At 46.9% G+C, this 23,570-nt stretch overlaps 1 protein-coding gene across 1 annotated transcript; it reads right to left on the bottom strand.

The window, feature by feature from the left end:
- Positions 1-688: 688 nt before the first annotated feature.
- LOC120957359 (uncharacterized) lies at positions 689-2,406 on the bottom strand. The gene is made up of 3 exons (XM_049611075.1): positions 1,641-2,406; positions 786-900; positions 689-701 (listed from the first exon to the last, which is right to left on the bottom strand). Exons 1-3 carry the CDS (start codon positions 2,170-2,172, stop codon positions 689-691), a joined length of 660 nt encoding a protein of 219 aa, XP_049467032.1. The 5' UTR covers positions 2,173-2,406.
- Positions 2,407-23,570: the final 21,164 nt, after the last annotated feature.

Here is a 23,570-nt window from a genome sequence, read left to right as displayed (position 1 = left end):
TACCTACCGGTACCAAGACGGCGGGCACTCATGCTCGTCAGCCGATGAGAGATTGCTCTCTCGGAAAGCGCACCAAAGCGGAACAGCGGAATAACGCATCCTATACAACTGTAGCAGGTGGAAATCTTAAGGACGAATTTCGGATAAAAAAAAAAAAATTACCACGCAGTGTCTGCAGACATTTTTTTTTCAAATCACGTCACGTTCGAACCATCGATCGCACTTTTATTATCTAATAGTAATGTCACGGTCGTGGGGGTGAGGCAGATTCTGTTTCCGAGTTGCGCGATTGGGCGCCCATCGGCGTCAGCAGATTGGTCGGTGGAGGGCGGATCATTCGACGGGCATGGCGTTGGATGACCGATCGTGTCGTTGACGGTGCCGTGCTGTTAGCTCAACGCGAGCCCCGGGTGTTGAACCTTACGCTATGCTGTAACTGTGCTGATCGTGCAATCGGGCTGTGGGTTCAGCTGTGGCAGCTTTGTTCTTCGGACAGCATACCACCGATGATTCGTACGACGCGTGCTGACATTTGTCGCAACAATAGAAATAGGTCGCTGGGGCCTGGTAGAAGAAATAATATGGCACGTTAATGGTTAAAATTACTAATCATGTGCTATGAAGGACTCACCATATTTACGATGTTTCGATTCCGATACCGCAGCAGAGGAAGAAAACGTTGAGCAGCTTAGATGAAGTATCTGTAAGCAATATAAAAGAAAATGTGTCATATATTGTGACTACAAGAGCAATTGTTTTTCTTATTATTAGTATTAACCACGTACCGTTTGCCACTCACTCCGCACGCGGCATACATCATATAAAACCGTCCTTGGTGAGAGTGTCGACAGGACATGGTTCCGAGATGGATTGGTGGTTCGATGTCGCACATAAAAGTTACTGAAAAAAATAGTTACAATAATTAGTTTGTTATAAAATGGAACGTAAGTATTATTGCAACCTACCTTTGTTTTGCTGCAAGCAAAACTATAAATGTATCCGTTGATCGACAGCAAAACGGTGATCTGAAACGACAAACAAAAACACAACACCCCCGCCCCAGTTGGTATACAATTGTTGCACATTTTGTGCAACAGTTGTAGTCCAGCCAGCACCACGTGGAGGTTGGGGTCGGAGTTCTGGAAATGTGTGAGCATGATTATTTTAATCGTGCTTAAAACACTTCTCAGCATTTGCTAGCCACCTTGAATGATAAAATGTGATTAAAATAGTCGTAAAAAATAAATGGATCTTGGTCCCTATGCTGGTCCTAAGCTGGGCCTACTCAGCTTTTAAGGCGAGCAGAATGCTTTCAAAAACATTCGTACTACACCGTTTGAACTCGTACTCTCTGATGTACGAGATCAACGTCTTCTTGTTTGTTCCCTTGCTTCTCAAAAATGGTTTAATTTTACCCCATAAATTTTCTATAGTCTGTGTATGAATTTCCCTATCTTCTGGATTTAAAAAGCGAACTGAATGATTCACCTTTTTATGCACGTATCCATAATCCTCGAGAGTGTCGTATGACCTCCAACAATCCGTCATTATTGTGGTGCCCCAATCAACACTCTCGAGGATTAGGTCGTGCAAATTTTCCCTAGTTCTCCTACCGACTATCTCTAAGAAAATTTCTTTACTTTCCCTACAAATATCCCCTACCAACCATAGCTCCCCAGTCCTTGGCAATCGGCCTCGGTTGTACTTACGTCTTACGATGAGGGACTCATCGATCTCCACCGTTAGTCCTGGGCCTCCTATCAGCCGGCTGTTCTCCTCAACATACGCACTACATTTTTCCCTATGAAGCTTAAACCATTCGTTAACCGTTTTGCGGCTAACACCTGACTCGGCCCTAGTACGCTTCACGTGCGAGTTTTGCGACCACTCGAAGATAATGCGGAGAAGTTGTGCAAGCGACAATCTTGAGTTTTGGAACACACTACCCTTTCGGATAGAGCATTCCGAACCTTCACAATTGTCGTTTGCACAAATCCATTTGTACGCATTCCTTCTTTGCGTACCTCGCAAAACCATCGAGTGGTGGCACTTCTCACATTCCTGTTCTGTCCTTAACAATCCTGCATCCTGCATCAGTCGCACTACCTGTTGCCTATCCTGCGTTAAAACCGCTAACTGCCCTATCGACTTAACCTGGCTAAGCTCGCTCATTTCTTTATCGAAATTTCTTTCTTTCCTCTCTGCTCTACACTTTTATAAAATTAAATTTCCGATAAATGCCGAATAAATCACCGCTATGGTTTTCAAATTTCCTAAACAATTAAAAAAAATCGCACAAAACACCAAAAACACAGTTTAACACCAATCCAAAAAACACCTTTGCTCGCGATGCTTTGGCTGTGATTTATTGGTGAAGCACAACCGATTGTTTACATTGTGGTTTAACGGTTTAACTATCAAAACATGCAAATGACCCTATTGCCCCAACATTAAACCCTGGGTATTTATCTGATAAAGCACATACCACCCTCACGAACAAATAATTTATTATAAGCGTTAAAGTTAAAGTTCCACGTTTAAAGTTTTAAATGCATTGGAAAAAAAATTGTTCTATTCAAATTACCGTATAAAATAAAATTACGATCGTAATTTTATCAGTTTATCAGTTAATTTATCAGTCAAATTTTCATGAACCCATACATGCCCTAGAACCTATCATGAACCCATATCGGTCTTGAAACCTATCACGAACCCATACTGGTCCTGGAACCTATTATGAATCTATACCGATCTTCGAACCTATCATAAACCCGTATAGGACCTGGAACCTATCATGAACCCATACATGCCCTGTAACCTATCATGAACTCATACCTTCCCTAGAACTTATCATGAATCCATACAAGTCCTGGAACCTATTATGAACCCATACCTATCCTTGAACCTATCATGAACCCATACATGTCCTAGAATCTATCATGTACCCATACAGGACCTGGAACCTATGATTAATCTATATTGGTCCTGGAACCTATCATCAACCCATACTGATCCTTGATTCGATTATGAACTCATACCTGCCCTGGAACCTATCATGAAATCATACCGGTCTTGGAACCTATCATGAACCCATACATACCCTGGAACCTATCATGAATACATACCTACCCTAGAAGCTATCATGAGCCCATGCCGGTTTTGGGACCTATCATGAACCCATACTGGTCCTGGTTTCGATTATGAACGTAGACCTGCCCTGGAACCTATCATGAAATCATACCGGTCCTGGAACCTATCATGAACCCATACAGGTCCTGGAACCTATCATGCACTTATACTGGACCTGACACTGATATTGAAGCCATACCGGATTTGGAACTGACACTAGTCCCATACCAGTCCTAGAACTATAGATAAATTTATTTTAGTCCTGGAACTGAAGGTAAACCTATAAATGACCTGGAAATGATTCTGAACCCATACCGGTCCTGAAATTGATCATGAACCCATACAAATCCAGAAATAGCTCTCGATTACATTTATTTTCAGGAACAATACCTGGAACTGTTACGGATTCGGAACGACATTTGGACCGGTGCGGGTATGTCTGCGATACAATACCAGTCTCCTCGCATCGTCACTACCACAGGTGTGTATCTCTGTTGGCACCGTTCATACTTTGCGCCATTGTTCAGCGTGTTGTGCCCATGCTTTCGACAGGTGAGATAAAACACGTGGATCACCTGTAGAATTTCAAATAAACCGTTACAAACCTTATCCAATTGCTTTTCATCACAATCCGAAGGTAAGGCATGCGTGTGGAGAATACTGTTTGCATGGAGATTTCACATTTTAAACTTTATTATGTTAGATGGATGGAGCAGCAACATGCTTACAGGAGATTTAGCTTTTGTTTGAGAAAATATAATTTAAGAAAAAATATCATTTTTAACTCTTCAGTATGCTTTGTGTCTATTACCGTTGAGTTTTAAGAAAAAACTGAAAAATGTCCAAATATTTAATATGATTGTTATTTCCCTAATGTTGGGTTCGAATGTGATCGGGGATGAAAATATTAATTAAAATTAATAAAAATCATCAAACAACAGTTGCTTTTCAGGTGCCTCACAAGAGACACACCTTTGTAGTTGAACTCATATTTATTGGTAATTCACATCGTTCGTCATGGCACATCGGGTGTCTCAAAAACGGGCTCAATTCGCATCTTAAAATTATCTTACGATTCGTCCGCTTGGCGCTGCTTGCGCGCAATGGATTCGTCGTCGCTAGCCGCCTGCTGGTCGGCAGCGGCGCGGCGTACCGGGCGCGGCGAGAACAAACCGCTGCGCGCGTCTTCCCACTCCACCGCCGCCATGTCGTCCAGCTGGGGCATCACCGTCTCGCGCCCTGTGCGCCCGGATCGCCGCAGCTGCCCGCCTGCCGCCGTCGATGTGCCGACCGTACTGTGCCGACGATGCCGGATCGCGCCCAAACCACTACCCGTCTGCCGCGCCGGTGTCGGCGGGGGCCCCATTGTCGCGCTGCGGCCCGCGGCACCCATCGGCGGGGGCGCCATTGTCGCGCTGCGGCCCGTGGCACCCATCGGCGGGGGGTCGACGATCACCAAAATCGTGTCGGGCCGCGAGTTGGCCTCACTGTAGTAACGCTGGATCAAGCGCGACCTCACGTTGTCCTGCTGCATCACTACCGGGCGCCTAAAGGATGCTGATGCGTGCACCGGCCCTGCCCCGTTCTGCCCGTTCTGCCCTACCGTTCTGCGCGTCTGTGGATCATAGCAACAAAGGTAGGCAAAAAAGCGGTCAATTTGGATGAGTTTTCTCGCAATGATTTCCCTGCCCGGGTGGTGCCCGGTCCACTTTCCCGCCCATTTTCTAACCACACAAATTCACACAGACGCCACCGGCTCGGATTCGTCGAACGATGAGTTTGATTTGGCGTCGCCGAGCTTTTACGAGCTGGACCGGCCGGCTATGTCAATCTCGACGATGGAAACGGAGAACGGGCCGGCGGTTTCGGCCTCACCCATTCCGCCGCTGCCGGCGTCCCCGGAGCAGCAGCCGATGAATTTGTCGATGGGCGGCGGGCAACCGGCGCGCACACCGGCGCGCCCACAGACGCGCAGAACGGTAGGGCAGAACGGGCAGAACGGGGCAGGGCCGGTGCACGCATCAGCATCCTTTAGGCGCCCGGTAGTGATGCAGCAGGACAACGTGAGGTCGCGCTTGATCCAGCGTTACTACAGTGAGGCCAACTCGCGGCCCGACACGATTTTGGTGATCGTCGACCCCCCGCCGATGGGTGCCACGGGCCGCAGCGCGACAATGGCGCCCCCGCCGATGGGTGCCGCGGGCCGCAGCGCGACAATGGGGTCCCCGCCGACACCGGCGTGGCAGACGGGTAGTGGTTTGGGCGCGATCCGGCATCGTCGGCATAGTACGATCGGCACATCGACGGCGGCAGGCGGGCAGCTGCGGCGATCCGGGCGCACGGGGCGCGAGACGGTGATGCCCCAGCTGGACGACATGGCGGCGGTGGAGTGGGAAGACGCGCGCAGCGGTTTGTTCTCGCCGCACCCGGTACGCCGCGCCGCTGCCGACCAGCAGGCGGCTAGCGACGACGAATCCATTGCGCGCAAGCAGCGCCAAGCGGACGAATCGTAAGATAATTGTAAGATGCGAATTGAGCCCGTTTTTGAGACACCCGATGTGCCATGACGAACGATGTGAATTACCAATAAAGATGAGTTCAACTACAAAGGTGTGTCTCTTGTGAGGCACCTGAAAAGCAACTGTTGTTTGATGATTTTTATTAATTTTAATTAATATTTTCATCCCCGATCACATTCGAACCCAACATTAGGGAAATAACAATCATATTAAATATTTGGACATTTTTCAGTTTTTTCTTAAACCTCAACGGTAATAGACACAAAGCATACTGAAGAGTTAAAAATGATATTTTTTCTTAAATTATATTTTCTCAAACAAAAGCTAAATCTCCTGTAAGCATGTTGCTGCTCCATCCATCTAACATAATAAAGTTTAAAATGTGAAATCTCCATGCAAACAGTATTCTCCACACGCATGCCTTACCTTCGGATCGTGATGAAAAGCAATTGGATAAGGTGTGTAACGGTTTATTTGAAATTCTACAGGTGATCCACGTGTTTTATCTCACCTGTCGAAAGCATGGGCACAACACGCTGAACAATGGCGCAAAGTATGAACGGTGCCAACAGAGATACACACCTGTGGTAGTGACGATGCGAGGAGACTGGTATTGTATCGCAGACATACCCGCACCGGTCCAAATGTCGAAATGTCCAAATGTCCAAATCCGGAACAGTTCCAGGTATTGTTCCTGAAAATAAATGTAATCGAGAGCTATTTCTGGATTTGTATGGGTTCATGATCAATTCCAGGACCGGTATGGGTTCAGAATCAGTTCCAGGTCTTTTATAGGTTTACCTTCAGTTCCAGGACTAAAATAAATTTATCTATAGTTCTAGGACTGGTATGGGACTAGTGTCAGTTCCAAATCCGGTATGGCTTCAATATCAGTGTCAGGTCCAGTATAAGTGCATGATAGGTTCCAGGACCTGTATGGGTTCATGATAGGTTCCAGGACCGGTATGATTTCATGATAGGTTCCAGGGCAGGTATAGGTTCATAATCGAAACCAGGACCAGTATGGGTTCATGATAGGTCCCAAAACCGGCATGGGCTCATGATAGGTTCTAGGGTAGGTATGCATTCATGATAGGTTCCAGGGTATGTATGGGTTCATGATAGGTTTCAAGACCGATATGATTTCATGACAGGTTCTAGGGAAGGTATGGGTTCATGATAGGTTACAGGGCATGTATGGGTTCAAGATAGGTTCCAGGGCATGTATGGGTTCATGATAGGTTCCAAGACCGGTATGATTTCATGATAGGTTCCAGGGCAGGTATGAGTTCATAATCGAATCAAGGATCAGTATGGGTTGATGATAGGTTCCAGGACCGATATAGGTTAATCATAGGTTCCAGGTCCTGTATGGGTACATGATAGATTCTAGGACATGTATGGGTTCATGATAGATTCAAGGATCGGTATGGGTTCATGATAGGTTCCAGGACTTGTATGGATTCATGATAAGTTCTAGGGAAGGTATGAGTTCATGATAGGTTACAGGGCATGTATGGGTTCATGATAGGTTCCAGGTCCTGTATGGGTTTGTGATAGGTTCGAAGATCGGTATAGGTTCATAATAGATTCCAGGACCAGTGTGGGTTCATGATAGGTTTCAAGACCGGTATGATTTTATGATAGGTTCTAGGGAAGGTATGAGTTCATGATAGGTTCCAGGGCAGGTATAGGTTCATAATCGAAACCAGGACCAGTATGGTCTCATGATAGGTACTAAAACCGGCATGGGTTCATGATAGGTTCTAGAGTAGGTTTGCATTCATGCTAGGTTCCAGGGTATGTATGGGTTCATGATAGGTTTCAAGCAGTGTTGCGAACGGTGACGTTCATCGACATAAAATTGTAAACATTCATTCGATTTGAAGCTTCCCATTCCCATCTCGCTCTGTCATTTGACATTCCCGTCAAAAAATGTCATTTTACATGAAGACATTTTCAAGATACATTCATTTGACATTCGCCAACCTGTATGAATCGTGAACTGTGTCGTATTGCAAACGGCCGTATTCATGTCAAACTACAACAGAGCGTGCGGTGCAAAGGCTTTCGTTTCACTAGTTTTTGCTATTTTACTAGAATCCCCATATTCAGCGACGATACACTTCATAATCCTCCGATCGTATCGATTTGTGTTGTTCAAAAAATGTCAAATGACATTCAGACTACATTGTTTATGTTTACGTTTTTTGTTATTGTTGCGTTTTGACAGCTAGGGCTACGTTCATCCAGCATATTGTGTGCGTATTTTCACTGGGTGAAGCGTTAGCGTTCGTTTGAATTGTCTATGTATTAGTGTTAGGTCCGTTAGGCTAAGAACAAAATTGTCAACCATTGTCGTTAAAGGATTCGGTATATACTGACGCGTACGCCAAACGGTCACCTTTAAACCCTGAGCATTTTTCACTGCACTTTAACACAAAATATCACAACGTAGGGCCGATCACGAACATTTGGTGCCGTGACCAGGATGATCCCAATGATTTAGCCGCACTAACACCTTCTCATTTTTTGATAGGCTCCTCATTAACGGCACTTCCGGACCCTGATATGACGATGGCACACACTAATGCACATGAGCACTTGGCGAAGCTGCAGCTATTGGTGCAGAAGTTTTGGAAACACTGGCAAAAGGAGTACTTGCAGGAGTTGCAAAAGGACCCGCGCGTTGCCAGGCAGGCAGATCAAATCCAACCCGGTCGAATGGTTATCCTGATGGACGAGTTGCTGCCTAGTACCCGTTGGCCGTTAGCGCGTGTGATAGAGGTGCACCCCGGTCCGGACGGGCTGGTGCGAGTAGTTACCTTGCGTACGATAAAAGGTTTAATTAAGCGTCCGATAGCCAAAATATGTCCTTTGCCAGTAGAAGAGAGAGGAAATAACACTTTGCCAGCAGCTACGTAACCGAAATGTCCGTATTTGTCGATTTAATGTTTGTGCACCGCGCTTCGTCGTTGTATAAAGAAAACCACGCGGTTTATGTCAGGTCTGAGTTAGTGTTAGTGTTAGTGTTGATGGTACATCAAGGCGAGGAGTATGTTTACGTTTTTTGTTATTGTTGCGTTTTGACAGCTAGGGCTACGTTCATCCAGCATATTGTGTGCGTATTTTCACTGGGTGAAGCGTTAGCGTTCGTTTGAATTGTCTATGTATTAGTGTTAGGTCCGTTAGGCTAAGAACAAAATTGTCAACCATTGTCGTTAAAGGATTCGGTATATACTGACGCGTACGCCAAACGGTCACCTTTAAACCCTGAGCATTTTTCACTGCACTTTAACACAAAATATCACAACGTAGGGCCGATCACGAACAGTTTACATTTCATGTCATTGCATCAGCCCTGACGGTAGCGACACGAATGAATTTCGTTTAATGACAGTAGTTTGACTTTTTCTTCTAATGCCGAATTTTGAACGAATCTTCTTTCTAACGCTTCCATTCGTCTAACAGCCATAGGATAACTGTCGGGAAAGTTTGGGCAATCGGTGTTCCATAATAAGCCTGTTTCGAAGCAGTTACCTGAATCTACTCGTTTTGTGGTTTCACTCAACAAGAGGTTTGAACGCTTTTCTTCTTCTGAGTTCAAGAAGTCAGTTGACAGTTGACAAATGTAGAGTGTGTCTGTGCATCTGTAGCTCCGTGTTGAATCGGGTTTTTAAGTGTGAATTTGACGAGAAGCATCCAATCAGTTGTTGTTATTATGACGCTAACTGAATGGGTGTGATAATTAATATATAGTTTGATGGTAAAAGCATAAATATTTGTTTACGTTTTAATTTGTTGTGTGTAGCTTTCGAGTCAACGAAGAAGCGTTACTTACGGATGCATTCTGATATTTTTATATTTATTTGCCTATGTGTGTGATATTCTTGTGCTGTTAAGTGTAAGGTAAGGTACGTGTCATGGAGTAAAAGACACGTAAAAGACACGTACTTGCCGGTGACTGTCCGTTGGTGTGTGTGGGTTGCGTCCAAGGCTTTCACGCAGATTGTACGAAAGTTAGTAGAATGGCTGCGCGTATGATTTTGGCTACCTCGTGGGTAGACCACTTTTTTATTTGGATTCCCAAGATGTCACAAAATACAATTTTTTACAATGGTTTTTATCGCGGGTTACGCAGTTACGGGAGCACGTCCACTAGCGGATGAGAACGAAAAGAGAAGAGAACGCGTGGTGGGAACGACGGCTTTTATAATCTTTTAACGGGAAATAGTTTAGTCTGGCTAAGTTGCTAACTATTGCTCGAATTAGGGTGCTCGAATAAGGTTGCTCGAATTAGGGTGCTTGAATTAGGGTGTTCGAATTAGAGTGCCCGATATTTTGAATTGACGGTTGACGTCAGCTCCGGACTGTGGTGAGGCTATAACGTGGTCGCCACAGTGCTCCCCTGCTAGACTGGAGTTACCGGTAACGAACGGGGATGATGACACGTCGCTGTGAACGCGTAACTCCGGTCGAGAAGTCGTTCGGAGGTGACGGCTCTGTCGGTGGTGGTGAAGCTGGTGGTGGTGGCGCTGATGGTGGTGGCGCTGATGGTGGTGAAGCTGGTGGTGGTAGCGCTGGCAGGCTGGTCATCGGGCTGCTATTGAAAAACTCCGCTGGGATCTTTAGCGTGCTTCCATAAACCAGCTCTGCTGGCGAAGCTTTGATGTCGTCTTTGTACGCTGTGCGCAATCCAAGGAGTATGATGGGAAGGTGGTCGGTCCAATGAGCGGTGTTTTTGGTACAAATAGCTGCCTTCAGCGTACGGTGCCATCGTTCTATCAAGCCGTTGGCCAGCGGATGATAAGCCGTTGTGCGTAGATGTTTGATGCCCAGTAACTGGTTCAGCTCCGCGAAAAGCGTCGACTCGAACTGCCTGCCTCGATCCGTGGTGATGAACGATGGAACGCCAAAGCGAGCTATCCATCCACTGAGTAGGGCTGCGGCTACAGTCGTTGATGTTATGTCAGGGATGGGAATAGCTTCTGGCCAGCGTGTGAAGCGATCGATGATGGTGAGGCAGTAACGATGTCCATTGCTGATCGGGAACGGTCCAACCAGGTCCAGGTTGATGTGTGCGAACCTAGCATCCGGTACCGGGTAGCGTCCTAGAGGGCTGCGGGTATGGCGTTGCACCTTCGTAGCCTGACACGCTAAGCAGTGGCGGACGAAATCTCGCGTATCTCGGCGGATGTTCAGCCAGACGAATCTCTCCGTCATCAGCTTCGTGGTAGTTTTCGCTCCGGGATGACTCATCTGATGAACCGCGCGTAGTAGTTGTTGACGAAACGGTTTCGTGACATACGGACGAATGATGCCGGTGGGGCAATCGCAGTACAAAGCCATGCTGCTGCCAGGTATTGGAACTCGTTGAAGGACCAGGTCCGTCCTTGTTTTCCCGCTGAGGATGTCGGCGAGCTCGGGATCTCGGGTCTGGTCTTCGGCCAATTTCTCGTAGTCGATGGATGTTGATGACTGGATGGGTTCGATTCGGGACAGCAAGTCGGCAGTGACGTTTTTCTGGCCTTCAACATGTCGGATGTTGGTCGTGAACTGGCCAATAAAGTCAAGGTGCCGTGCTTGTCTAGGAGAGGCCTTATCCAGCGACTGGCGGAAAGCATAAACCAGAGGTTTATGATCCGTGTAAATATGGAAAGAGCGTCCTTCCAACTGATGACGAAAATACCGGACGGCCAAGTAAACAGCTGCTAGTTCGCGATCGTACGTGGAATAACGGCGTTGTGCGTTGTCGAACTTTCGGGAGAAGAAACCAAGCGGCTGCATCTGCCCGTCGATGACCTGATGTAAGGCGGCGCCGGCAGAGAAATCGGAAGCATCACACCACAGTGATAGTTCGGCGGATGGTACAGGGTGTACCAGCATGGTAGCCTGTGCAAGTTGCCGTTTGCAGTCCTCAAAGGCCGTGTCGGTAGCTGGGGTCCACGTCAGCGATGACTTATCTCGCCGTTTGTTGCCGGGAATCATCTCCAGGAGCGGTCCTTGTGCTCGCAGCGCGTGGGGGATGAAGCGCCTGAAGAAGTTGATCATCGCCAAAAATCGCTTAAGCTCCATGACAGTGTTTGGCTTCGGGAACTGACGTATGGTGTCGACTTTCTCTTCCAGTGGTAGGATGCCTGCAGACGTAACACGGTGTCCCAGGAAGGAGATCTCAGGCTGGGCAAACTCGCACTTCGCAAGGTTGATGGTCAAACCGTGCTGCGTGAGGCGAGCAAATAGCAGTCGCAGGTGTTCGCGATGTTCTTCTGGTGTCTTCGAGGCCACTATAATGTCGTCGATATAGCGAAACACAAAGTTCAAGCCGCGTAGCACATCGTGGATTAGCCGTTGGAACGTCTGCGCCGCATTGCGTAATCCGAAGGGCATCGTCACGTACTCAAATAGGCCGAAAGGAGTGATGATCGCTGTCTTCGGAATGTCCTCTGGATGGATGAAGATCTGGTGGTAGGCTTTCTGTAGATCCACCTTTGAGAAAACGGTTTTTCCTCCCAGTTGCATCGTGAAGTCTTGTAGACAAGGCAATGGATACCGGTCAGGGGTGGTACGCGCGTTAACCGAATAGATACCGATAGAAGAGTCGAATAGGAACCGATAGAAGAGTCGAATTCTGCTTTGGCTGCTTGGTACTTGTCGGGTGGAAGACGACGCGAACGGGCGAAAGTTGGAGGACCCGTTGTTTCGATACGATGTACCACCTCGGATTGCATCCGCACACCCGGTGATACATAACATAACAGTTTGTGATGAGTGTAGGAAACTCGTTCAGCAGGTCGGCCATCCGTGAATTTGCGTCGCACACCTTGACGGCGGTTTGGCGAGTGGTATCCGGAAGTCCTGGCACACGTAGGTTGGTTTGGGCATCCACCAAACAGCGCTGTCGAAGGTCTACTAGAAGATGGTAATGGCGAAGAAAGTCCGCTCCAATGATAGCAGAGCTTACGTCCGCGATAATAAAATTCCACACAAAGGGGCGGCGTAAACTAAAATCAAGTGTACGGAGGGACTCACCAAATACCATGATCGGAGTACCGTTGGCTGCAAACAGTCGCATGGTGGACGGCGTCGGGGGGGTGTAGTTGGCTGGCTTCGGTAACACGGAGACATCGGCACCAGTATCGATCAGGTAACGCTGGTTGGTTCGTCGGTCGATCACCATCAACCGACTGCTCACAGGTGAGATGGTAGCCACCTGCGATCCGATATCGCCAGCGTGTCCTCAGGCTGAAGACGACGGCTGGCCGACGCGCTGGCTGACAGGGGCTGGAAACGAACAGGGCTGGCGGCAGGTCCGGGCGGCTGTCCCGTAAAGTCGATGGTAGTAGTCAGATGGTTCTGTACCTACACGAGATGACACTGGTGGACGTGGGCGCGGTCGACTTTGGCGTTGTTCACGGTTACGACACTCTGTGATGAAGTCGTTAAGTTGCTGTGTGAGTTCGTCCACCTGGCGCGAAATGCGTTGCTCGAAATCGTTGGGTGTGGTGCGCACCCCGGCTACGGCATGGTGCACACTGGCGTTGTTGGATGCGGACAGGCACTCCACCATCGTATCGGCGACAGCAGCTTTCTCAGTTACACTTCCGGGTGCAGCAACGACGGCCGATTGCACATGTGGCGGAAGCTTGTTGATCCAAAGGTCGGTGAGGAGCGTACTGGCCAACGTGTCGCTGGAGGCTCGGTGCATTTCAGCTAGCAGCTGGGATGGCTTGCGGTCCCCTAAGTCCATGCCGTATAGGAGACGATGGAGGCGGCTACGCTGGGATTCCCCGAAATGCTGGAGGATGTTCCGCTTGATGTAATTGTACCGTTCCGTCGCAGGTACATTCTCGATTATCGGCTGGATCTCATTATACACTCGAAGAGGAATTTGGGCCATCAATACGTGGTAGCGCTTATGGTCCATTTTGGCGGTGATTCCGGTCGCGGCGAACCAATGCTCCAGTGCACAAAAGTACGCAGGCAAATTGTGCAGGTCCATTTCGGGTACACTCAGTCGAACGGCCTGTGCTGCTTCCACTCGAGGATCACTTGCCGTTTCTGCTGCTGTCATGGCATTTGTTGCTTGGGACGTGCCAGTTCTCTCCGTGTTCACCGGGAGTGCATCGTGTGTTGCCGCTTGGGGAGCGGGTTGGCGTTCTGGACTATGTTGCATCATCTTTTATTCGCTTGCGAGCACGTGGTTTCACGAGAAGCGAGAACAAAAGAAGTGACGTGGTAGTCGGGAGTTGGGCTTACTTCAGCGAGACAAAAATGGCGGCTGTCAATGGCGTCGAACGTGCAAAATGGCGGCAGTCAACGGCTTTACAAGGAGCGCTTTCTTTTGTCCGGGCTGGAACGATGGAATCGTTGCTCTTCCTTCTCTTTGGGGACGGCGATGTAACCCGCGGCTCGATCCTCTGTAGCGATGCGGGTTCACGATGCAAGGGAAACACGTCGGTGCGTATGGAGAACAATGCACTCGGGACGGGACACTCGCGACACTTACGCACACACGGGCGTGAAGGACACACGCGACGATTACGCACACACGGGCGTGAAGGACACACGCGACGATTACGCACACACGGGCGTGTAGGGCACTCGCGACGATTATGCACACGCGGGCGTGTAGGGCACTCGCGACGATTATGCACACGCGGGCGTGTAGGGCACTCGCGACACTTATGTACACGCAGGCGTGAAGGGCACTCGCGACACTTTTATGCACGCGCGGAAACACGATCGAACACGGTTTTTTGTCCTTGCGAAAAAAAAGGCACGACACTCGGCGACGCTTGATACACACACTACACGTACCGATTTTACTCGCGGCGTTGACGGACCTGGGCGAACGGGAACCGCGCAGCGTGGAAAGGCGAAAGCGGGCCGATGATGAATCTGTCAATCGGGGAATCTCGGGAATCACGTCGGGGTCACCAGTTTTGGCTACCTCGTGGGTAGACCACTTTTTTATTTGGATTCCTAAGATGTCACAAAATAAAATTTTTTACAATGGTTTTTATCACGGGTTACGCAGTTACGGGAGCACGTCAACTAGCGGATGAGAACGAAAAGAGAAGAGAACGCGTGGTGGGAACGACGGCTTTTATAAACTTTTAACGGGAAATAGTTTAGCCTGGCTAAGTTGCTAACTATTGCTCGAATTAGGGTGATCGAATAAGGTTGCTCGAATTAGGGTGCTTGAATTAGGGTGTTCGAATTAGAGTGCCCGATATTTTGAATTGACGGTTGACGTCAGCTCCGGACTGTGGTGAGGCTATAACGTGGTCGCCACATGATCAATGAACCGACTAACATCGTTTTCTGTTGTGACGCGTGTGACAAAAAGAATGTAGGGATGAATGATTTGGGTAAATGCAAAGCGATACTAGATGCAGGCTTTGAAACCCTCATGAAAGAATTTGCTCTTAAATTTGAGATACTGAAATGCGATTTAGTTGAGACCCTTAACGCTAAACTCTGCCAAGTGCGAGCGTAGTGGTAAGGTAAATATGATACAAGTAGAAAAGCAAGTGGGATTAAATAATTTGGGTGAAGATTGCTCTAATACATGGACGCCAAATAAGAATTCCTAACCATCATTGCAAACAAGTTCTAGTATGCAATCTATTTCGTATGAAAACGAATGGGTTACAGTGCGGAACAAGCGCACCAACGGCTCCGGAGCCAGCTCCGCACCAACGGCTCCGGTGCCGGCTAGGCACCAACGCCTCTGGAGCCGGCTCCGCACCAACGGCTCCGGAGCCGGCTCCGCACCAACGGCTCCGGAGCCGGCTCCGCACCAACGGCTCCGGAGCCGGCTCCGCACCAACGGCTCCGGAGCCGGCTCCGCACCAACGGCTCCGGAGCCGTTGGTGCGCTCCGAAACGCCCATCACTACCACCAACACCATCGACACCACCACCAGCACCTGGGAGCCGTTGGCGACGACGAACGAGATGAGCTTCCTTTTCTGCACAACCTCTCGAGTCGAGCGGACGCGTTTTACCAAGCCCGGACGTGCTTTGTCAAGAGCTAGTTGGTGTTGGTGCGTGAGTGTGTTAGTCGCGATTTTGGAGAAAATTCTTTGATAGCGTCGCACATCTCGGTGGTCGAACAATGGATCATAGCAACAAAGGTATGCACTCAGATAATGCAACAACATTCAAGGGGGCAGCGCATGAACTGCATCGTATCCATAAGATGCTGAAAATCGATGAGGCTGATAGGGGAGAGGTTTTTGATTGGTGCGCCCAAAATGAGATGGTGTGGAAATTTATCCCTCCGCGTGCACCTTATTTCGGAGGTCTTTGGGAAGCGACGGTAAAATCGGTCAAAAAGCACCATCAAAAAACAATAGGAGTTAGTAGCATTACACAGGAGCATATGCTTACCCTTTTAGCTCAAGTTGAGCAATGTTTAAATTCTCGCCCGTTGGTACCGTTATCCGACGAACCAACTGATTTGGAAACATTAACCCCGGCTCATTTTCTGATAGGTTGTAGTATGCAGGCAGTACCGGAGGTTGATTTAAGTAAGCTTTCTTCCAATTGGTTAAAAGAGTACCAATTAGTGCAAAAGCATTTACAAGGAATTTGGTCCCGGTGGTACCCAGAATATTTGCAGCAGCTGCAAGCCAGAGCAAGGCACGCAAACAATGCGCCGGTCAAGCTAGAAATAAATCAGCTAGTTATAGTAAAGGAAGATAACGTTCCACCTACCGTTTGGCCGAAAGGGAGAATAACTACATCCTACAACTTACATCCGGGTAAAGACGGTGTAGTTAGAGTAGTTACACTACGAACAGGCACGGGAAAGGAAATAGTCAGAGCAGTAAATAGGATCGCATTGCTACCTAATCCCATTGAGCAGCAAAGGTTAGAATGTCGCGCAGCTTCACCACGTGAAATATAGTAAACAAACCTTGTTGACATTAGCGAGATGTCAAGTGTTAAAGGTCAGCCAGGTTTATACTTTGCTCGCTCACTTCTTTATTTGAATTAAAGGCATTTTTGAAATTTTCTCACTTCTTTATTTGAATTTATGGCATTTTTGAAATTTTAAAAAGAATTCTCTTTTGGTGGCCGGAATGTTTGAATTTCAATGTATATATTTAATTGAATTTTATTATAGCATGTACAAATGAACTCAAACGGACAAGTGAATACACATTAGCAAAGTGAAAGTTCAACCGCCTACACGTTATTTTCTTATTCCCAAAATATCACAAGTTTTCCTTTAATTTCACACCCGGTGTAATTTACTACATTAGTTCAGATTATATTAGTTTCTAATATTTTCTATATTAGTTCAGATTAACTGATATTTAATCTGTGGTAGCTTTGAACTCGCGTTGGCCAGGTTGGCCTTCGTCATCGTTTGCCGAATTAAGCAGAACTGAGGTGGACTCTGTTTCGAAGCGGACTTTCGGCACTTGATCGTCCAGGCGATCATAGAAACCTTTAGGAGGTTTCCCTTACTGGAAACGTTGGAGTTTAGAGGCCTTACCTTGGGCAGGGGGACATAACTAAACTCTTTAAATGAGAAGTCGATAGATGTAGGATGGGCATAGTCCTATCCTGACAGTCCGAACGAATCTGACTTGCCATGATCGGAGTTGGTTTTATTTATACTCAAATGAAGTTAAGGGTTTCTCACATTTGGTTCCGGGTTGTATGTTGGAAAGTTATTGTTTTCACTAAGCTAGTTACGTTTGTCTTTTGTTGACAAGAACGATGGTTCTTGTCACTAAGTTCCTGTTTTGGGTTTAATGCTTCTACTGTTCCTGCTTTGGGTTATAAAGCATAAACTGTTCCTGCTTATGTTGTACGTTTCGGTTGGTTCTGTTAAGTGTGTCACAATTGTTTTTATATGAGAGGTGTGGCCTGAGCTCTTCCGGGTGTGTATGGTATGATCTGATTTACTGAATGTGTTATAATGAATGTGTTACAATGGTGTGACTTGGCTTTCCAAAATGTGTTACTATGTGTCTATGGCTGTTAGTGTGTATTACAATATGTTCTGCGTAGCAGATATGCTACAAATCCATACCGGTCTTAAAACTAATCATGAACCCATACCGGTCCTAGAGCCTATCATCAACCCGAACTTGCCCCGGAAAATATCATGAACCCATACATGCCCTAGAACCTATCATGAACCCATATCGGTCTTGAAACCTATCACGAACCCATACTGGTCCTGGAACCTATTATGAATCTATACCGATCTTCGAACCTATCATAAACCCGTACAGGAACTCATACCTTCCCTAGAACTTATCATGAATCCACACAAGTCCTGGAACCTATTATGAACCCATACCTATCCTTGAACCTATCATGAACCCATACATGTCCTAGAATCTATCATGTACCCATACAGAACCTGGAACCTATGATTAATCTATATTGGTCCTGGAACCTATCATCAACCCATACTGATCCTTGATTCGATTATGAACTCATACCTGCCCTGGAACCTATCATGAAATCATACCGGTCTTGGAACCTATCATGAACCCATACTTACCCTGGAACCTATCATGAATGCAAACCTACCCTAGAACCTATCATGAACCCATGCCGGTTTTGGTACCTATCATGAACCCATACTGGTCCTGGTTTCGATTATAAACCTATACCTGCCCTGGAACCTATCATGAACCCATACCTTCCCTAGAACCTATCATAAAATCATACCGGTCTTGAAACCTATCATGAACCCACACTGGTCCTGGAATCTATTATGAACCTATACTGATCTTCGAACCTATCACAAACACATACAGGACCTGGAACCTATCTTGAACCCATACATGCCCTGTAACCTATCATGAACCCATACCTTCCCTAGAACCCATCATGAAATCATATCGGTCTTGAAACCTATCATAAACCCATACATACCCTGGAACCTATCATGAATGCATACCTACCCTAGAACCTATCATGAGCCCATGCCGGTTTTGGGACCTATCATGAACCCATACTGGTCCTGGTTTCGATTATGAACCTATACCTGCCCTGGAACCTATCATGAAATCATACCGGTCCTGGAACCTATCATGAACCCATACAGGTCCTGGAACCTATCATGCACTTATACTGGACCTGACACTGATATTGAAGCCATACCGGATTTGGAACTGACACTAGTCCCATACCAGTCCTAGAACTATAGATAAATTTATTTTAGTCCTGGAACTGAAGGTAAACCTATAAATGACCTGGAACTGATTCTGAACCCATACCGGTCCGGAAATTGATCATGAACCCATACAAATCCGGGTATGTCTGCGATACAATACCAGTCTCCTCGCATCGTCACTACCACAGGTGTGTATCTCTGTTGGCACCGTTCATACTTTGCGCCATTGTTCAGCGTGTTGTGCCCATGCTTTCGACAGGTGAGATAAAACACGTGGATCACCTGTAGAATTTCAAATAAACCGTTACACACCTTATCCAATTGCTTTTCATCACGATCCGAAGGTAAGGCATGCGTGTGGAGAATACTGTTTGCATGGAGATTTCACATTTTAAACTTTATTATGTTAGATGGATGGAGCAGCAACATGCTTACAGGAGATTTAGCTTTTGTTTGAGAAAATATAATTTAAGAAAAAATATCATTTTTAACTCTTCAGTATGCTTTGTGTCTATTACCGTTGAGGTTTAAGAAAAAACTGAAAAATGTCCAAATATTTAATATGATTGTTATTTCCCTAATGTTGGGTTCGAATGTGATCGGGGATGAAAATATTAATTAAAATTAATAAAAATCATCAAACAACAGTTGCTTTTCAGGTGCCTCACAAGAGACACACCTTTGTAGTTGAACTCATATTTATTGGTAATTCACATCGTTCGTCATGGCACATCGGGTGTCTCAAAAACGGGCTCAATTCGCATCTTACAATTATCTTACGATTCGTCCGCTTGGCGCTGCTTGCGCGCAATGGATTCGTCGTCGCTAGCCGCCTGCTGGTCGGCAGCGGCGCGGCGTACCGGGTGCGGCGAGAACAAACCGCTGCGCGCGTCTTCCCACTCCACCGCCGCCATGTCGTCCAGCTGGGGCATCACCGTCTCGCGCCCCGTGCGCCCGGATCGCCGCAGCTGCCCGCCTGCCGCCGTCGATATGCCGATCGTACTATGCCGACGATGCCGGATCGCGCCCAAACCACTACCCGTCTGCCACGCCGGTGTCGGCGGGGACCCCATTGTCGCGCTACGGCCCGCGGCACCCATCGGCGGGGGCGCCATTGTCGCGCTGCGGCCCGTGGCACCCATCGGCGGGGGGTCGACGATCACCAAAATCGTGTCGGGCCGCGAGTTGGCCTCACTGTAGTAACGCTGGATCAAGCGCGACCTCACGTTGTCCTGCTGCATCACTACCGGGCGCCTAAAGGATGCTGATGCATGCACCGGCCCTGCCCCGTTCTGCCCGTTCTGCCCTACCGTTCTGCGCGTCTGTGGGCGCGCCGGTGTGCGCGCCGGTTGCCCGCCGCCCATCGACAAATTTATTGGCTGCTGCTCCGGGGACGCCGGCAGCGGCGGAATGGGTGAGGCCGAAACCGCCGGCCCGTCCTCCGTTTCCATCGTCGAGATTGACATAGCCGGCCGGTCCAGCTCGTAAAAGCTCGGCGACGCCAAATCAAACTCATCGTTCGACGAATCCGAGCCGGTGGCGTCTGTGTGAATTTGTGTGGTTAGAAAATGGGCGGGAAAGTGGACCGGGCACCACCCGGGCAGGGAAATCATTGCGAGAAAACTCATCCAAATTGTCCGCTTTTTTGCCTACCTTTGTTGCTATGATCCATTGTTCGACCACCGAGATGTGCGACGCTATCAAAGAATTTTCTCCAACATCGCGACTAACACACACACGCACCAACACCAACTAGCTCTTGACAAAGCACGTCCGGGCTTGGTAAAACGCGTCCGCTCGACTCGAGAGGTTGTACAGAAAAGGAAGCTCATCTCGTTCGTCGTCGCCAACGGCTCCCAGGTGCTGGTGGTGGTGTCGATGGTGTTGGTAGTAGTGATGGGCGTTTCGGAGCGCACCAACGGTTCCGGAGCCGTTGGTGCGGAGCCGGCTCCGGAGCTGTTGGTGCGGAGCCGGCTTCGCAGCCATTGGTGCGGTCCGGGAAAAAGTCGGAGCCGGCTCCGGAGCCGTTAGTCCGGAGCCGGCTCCGGAGCCGTTGGTGCGCTTGTTCCGCACTGTAACCCATTCGTTTTCATACGAAATAGATTGCATACTAGAACTTGTTTGCAATGATGGTTAGGAATTCTTATTTGGCGTGCATGTATTAGAGCAATCTTCACCCATATTAGTTAATCCCACTTGCTTTTCTACTTGTATCATATTTACCTTACCACTACGCTCGCACTTGGCAGAGTTTAGCGTTAAGCGTCTCAACTAAATCGCATTTCAGTATCTCTGTCGCGCACACGAAAGTGTCTTTCGGAGCAGCAGCTTAAGACAGGCACAGTACACGCCGACTTAAGCACAATAATGAACGCACCAACTGGTTCTTGGCAAGTAATCGCTTCATTAATTTATTCAATTGATTTTATACTCTAAAAATGCTGACCGTCGTCGATCAGCATATTCTTCTTAATCTATTCTTCTTAGCCTATTTTTCCATTTAATCGTTAAACCAGCGCGCATCGCTGGCGCGTTGCATAACATAGCTAGTCAGCATTTATTGACCTAGCAACGCTTTGTTTTTTTAAGCCTAAATTGTCGTCAGCGACATCCCTCCCCCCGTAAATCCTCGTAGGGGAGTTACAATTCTAGGTTTAAAGTGGGTGGCCTGCATGGAGGAGGACCAATATTTTGTTTTAGATATTTCTTGATTAACATCGCGGAAACCAAGATGACCGTAATAGAAACACTTAGTATGGTTATCGAGAAGAGTACATAGTTACTGGTTACTGATTCTACTTCGTTAGACTTATCTTCTTTTGATATGCTTAAATTTAACATGGGTTTAAAATATGCTCTAACTTGCTCAGATTTTATTAGCATCGTCGGTTGTATTTCGAACTTGCTCGTCAAAATGCTACAGTCTAGTGACAAGGTTATGATTCCGATTGAGCAGCTTGGTGTAGTGAGTGTTTTATTACATTTTAGTAATATCTTATCAGGGTTGGTAGAGAAGAACAGAATACTGTTTGGATTTGTAAGTTGTATAAATTCAGTGACTTCTGGCCCTATTTCCTTTGAACTACATCTGGTACCACTTTCTGTGTGTAGTAATGCTGATGCTATGCAGTCTGGTTCTCGTTGTATTATTTTCTCAGAAGATATGTAATGCGATTCGTTCAGTTTAACAATTTCCTTCGGGTATAAGTAACTAGTTTCGTTGATGGCTATTGTATTTTCGTGTATGTCTAAAATCGTATAATTAGCAAAGTTTGGAATGGCTATGACTTTAAACATCTCGTAATTTTCTATCGATACAATTACGTTTTTGATAGAAAAGACTATTTCACCATTTTCTATCCTCCTATTGGTTATTTCCGAGTATTCTAAAACATTATAATGACTTGCCATCTTTCTTCGTATAGTTTGTTTTAACATCTCTTCATCCTCTAAATATAATTGGTTTGAATCTATTTCGTGATACTTATTTATCATGTCTTGTACTAGAGCGGTTGTAAGCATGATCGTTTCTTGTATGTACTTTGTTAGAACTTCATTTTTGTTATGCTTAAATTCTTTGCTGAGAACATCTATACCATCATAGAGTTTGTCTATTCGGTGACGTAAATTTTCTGTTAACTCATTGTGTTTTTTATTTGTTTGGGTCAAACGTTCGGACACATGTGTAATTTTTGTATCCTCTGCTGCTCTGAAGGCTGCTAATTGCTCGTCTATGTCGTCTCCCCCGAACATGAAATCTTTTAATATACCAAATATTCCCCGGGAGCGTTTTGTCCTTTTGTGACTTATTCCTTGAATTAGTTGAATTGCATGGTTGCATTCGCGCTGGATTGTAACTTTTAGATCTGAGAGTTCGGAGTCCGTACTATTAACGGAGTTCAATACTGTGGTTAAGTGTTTTTTCAACGTTTGTAACGTATCCGTATCATTTGCCGGACGTGTCCCCGTATGGAATGTCGTTTCCCATGCTCCTTTTTTCAATAGGAGTGTCCCAATATGATCAAAGTATATTCCTGGTTCAGGGATAGGTACGATCGATAAGCATTCGACTTTAAAACAGAGCGGCTATGTATATTGTTATTTTAAGGATGAGCTCCATGATACGGGCCTAATTTTGAGCTTTTTCCTTTTTGGTATTTGACTTGCTAGTTCTTCTGCTTTAGCTTTTATAACGTTAAGATTTGTTTCCTTCCTTTTTCCCCAATTTGGAAATGTTTGATCTCGTTTTACCTCGAGTACTGCTAGTTTTACAGTTGGCCTATTAACTACATTATTACCTACTTTGATTCGTGCTGAACGAGTTTGTCCGTCTACGCCAGTTACCAGCTCGCAGATTCGGCCTTTAAACCACTTTCCTTTCCTTTGTTCATCGGGAAACGTGACAATATCGCCTATTTGTAATGGTTTGGCCGGTTGAGTCCACTTTTCTCGTATAGAGAGCTTTGGGAGATACTCAGCTATCCACCGTCGCCAATATTGTTGTGTGATTGCCTGGGCCCTTTTCCAATCGGACCGTACCAATTCTGTTTTGGTGATATCTGAGATATTCGGCTCTGCCTCGCCGGAACAACCTAGCAAGAAATGAGCTGGAGTTAGGGGCTCGTCATCTTCTTGTTCTAGTGTTAAGTGAGTCAATGGTCGATTATTTGTTAGGAACTCTATCTCAGTTAGTATTGATCTGAGAACGTGTTCTTTATAACTCTCAGCCATGGGAAGCAGACTCTTGATTTCTCCAACCATTCGCTCCCACGC

This window comes from Anopheles coluzzii, chromosome 2 (assembly GCF_943734685.1).
Source record: "Anopheles coluzzii chromosome 2, AcolN3, whole genome shotgun sequence".
In the NCBI taxonomy this organism is placed as follows: Eukaryota; Metazoa; Arthropoda; class Insecta; order Diptera; family Culicidae; genus Anopheles; species Anopheles coluzzii.
The sequence above is the reverse complement of the archived record's forward strand: the minus strand, read 5'-3'. Positions and strand labels throughout refer to the sequence as shown.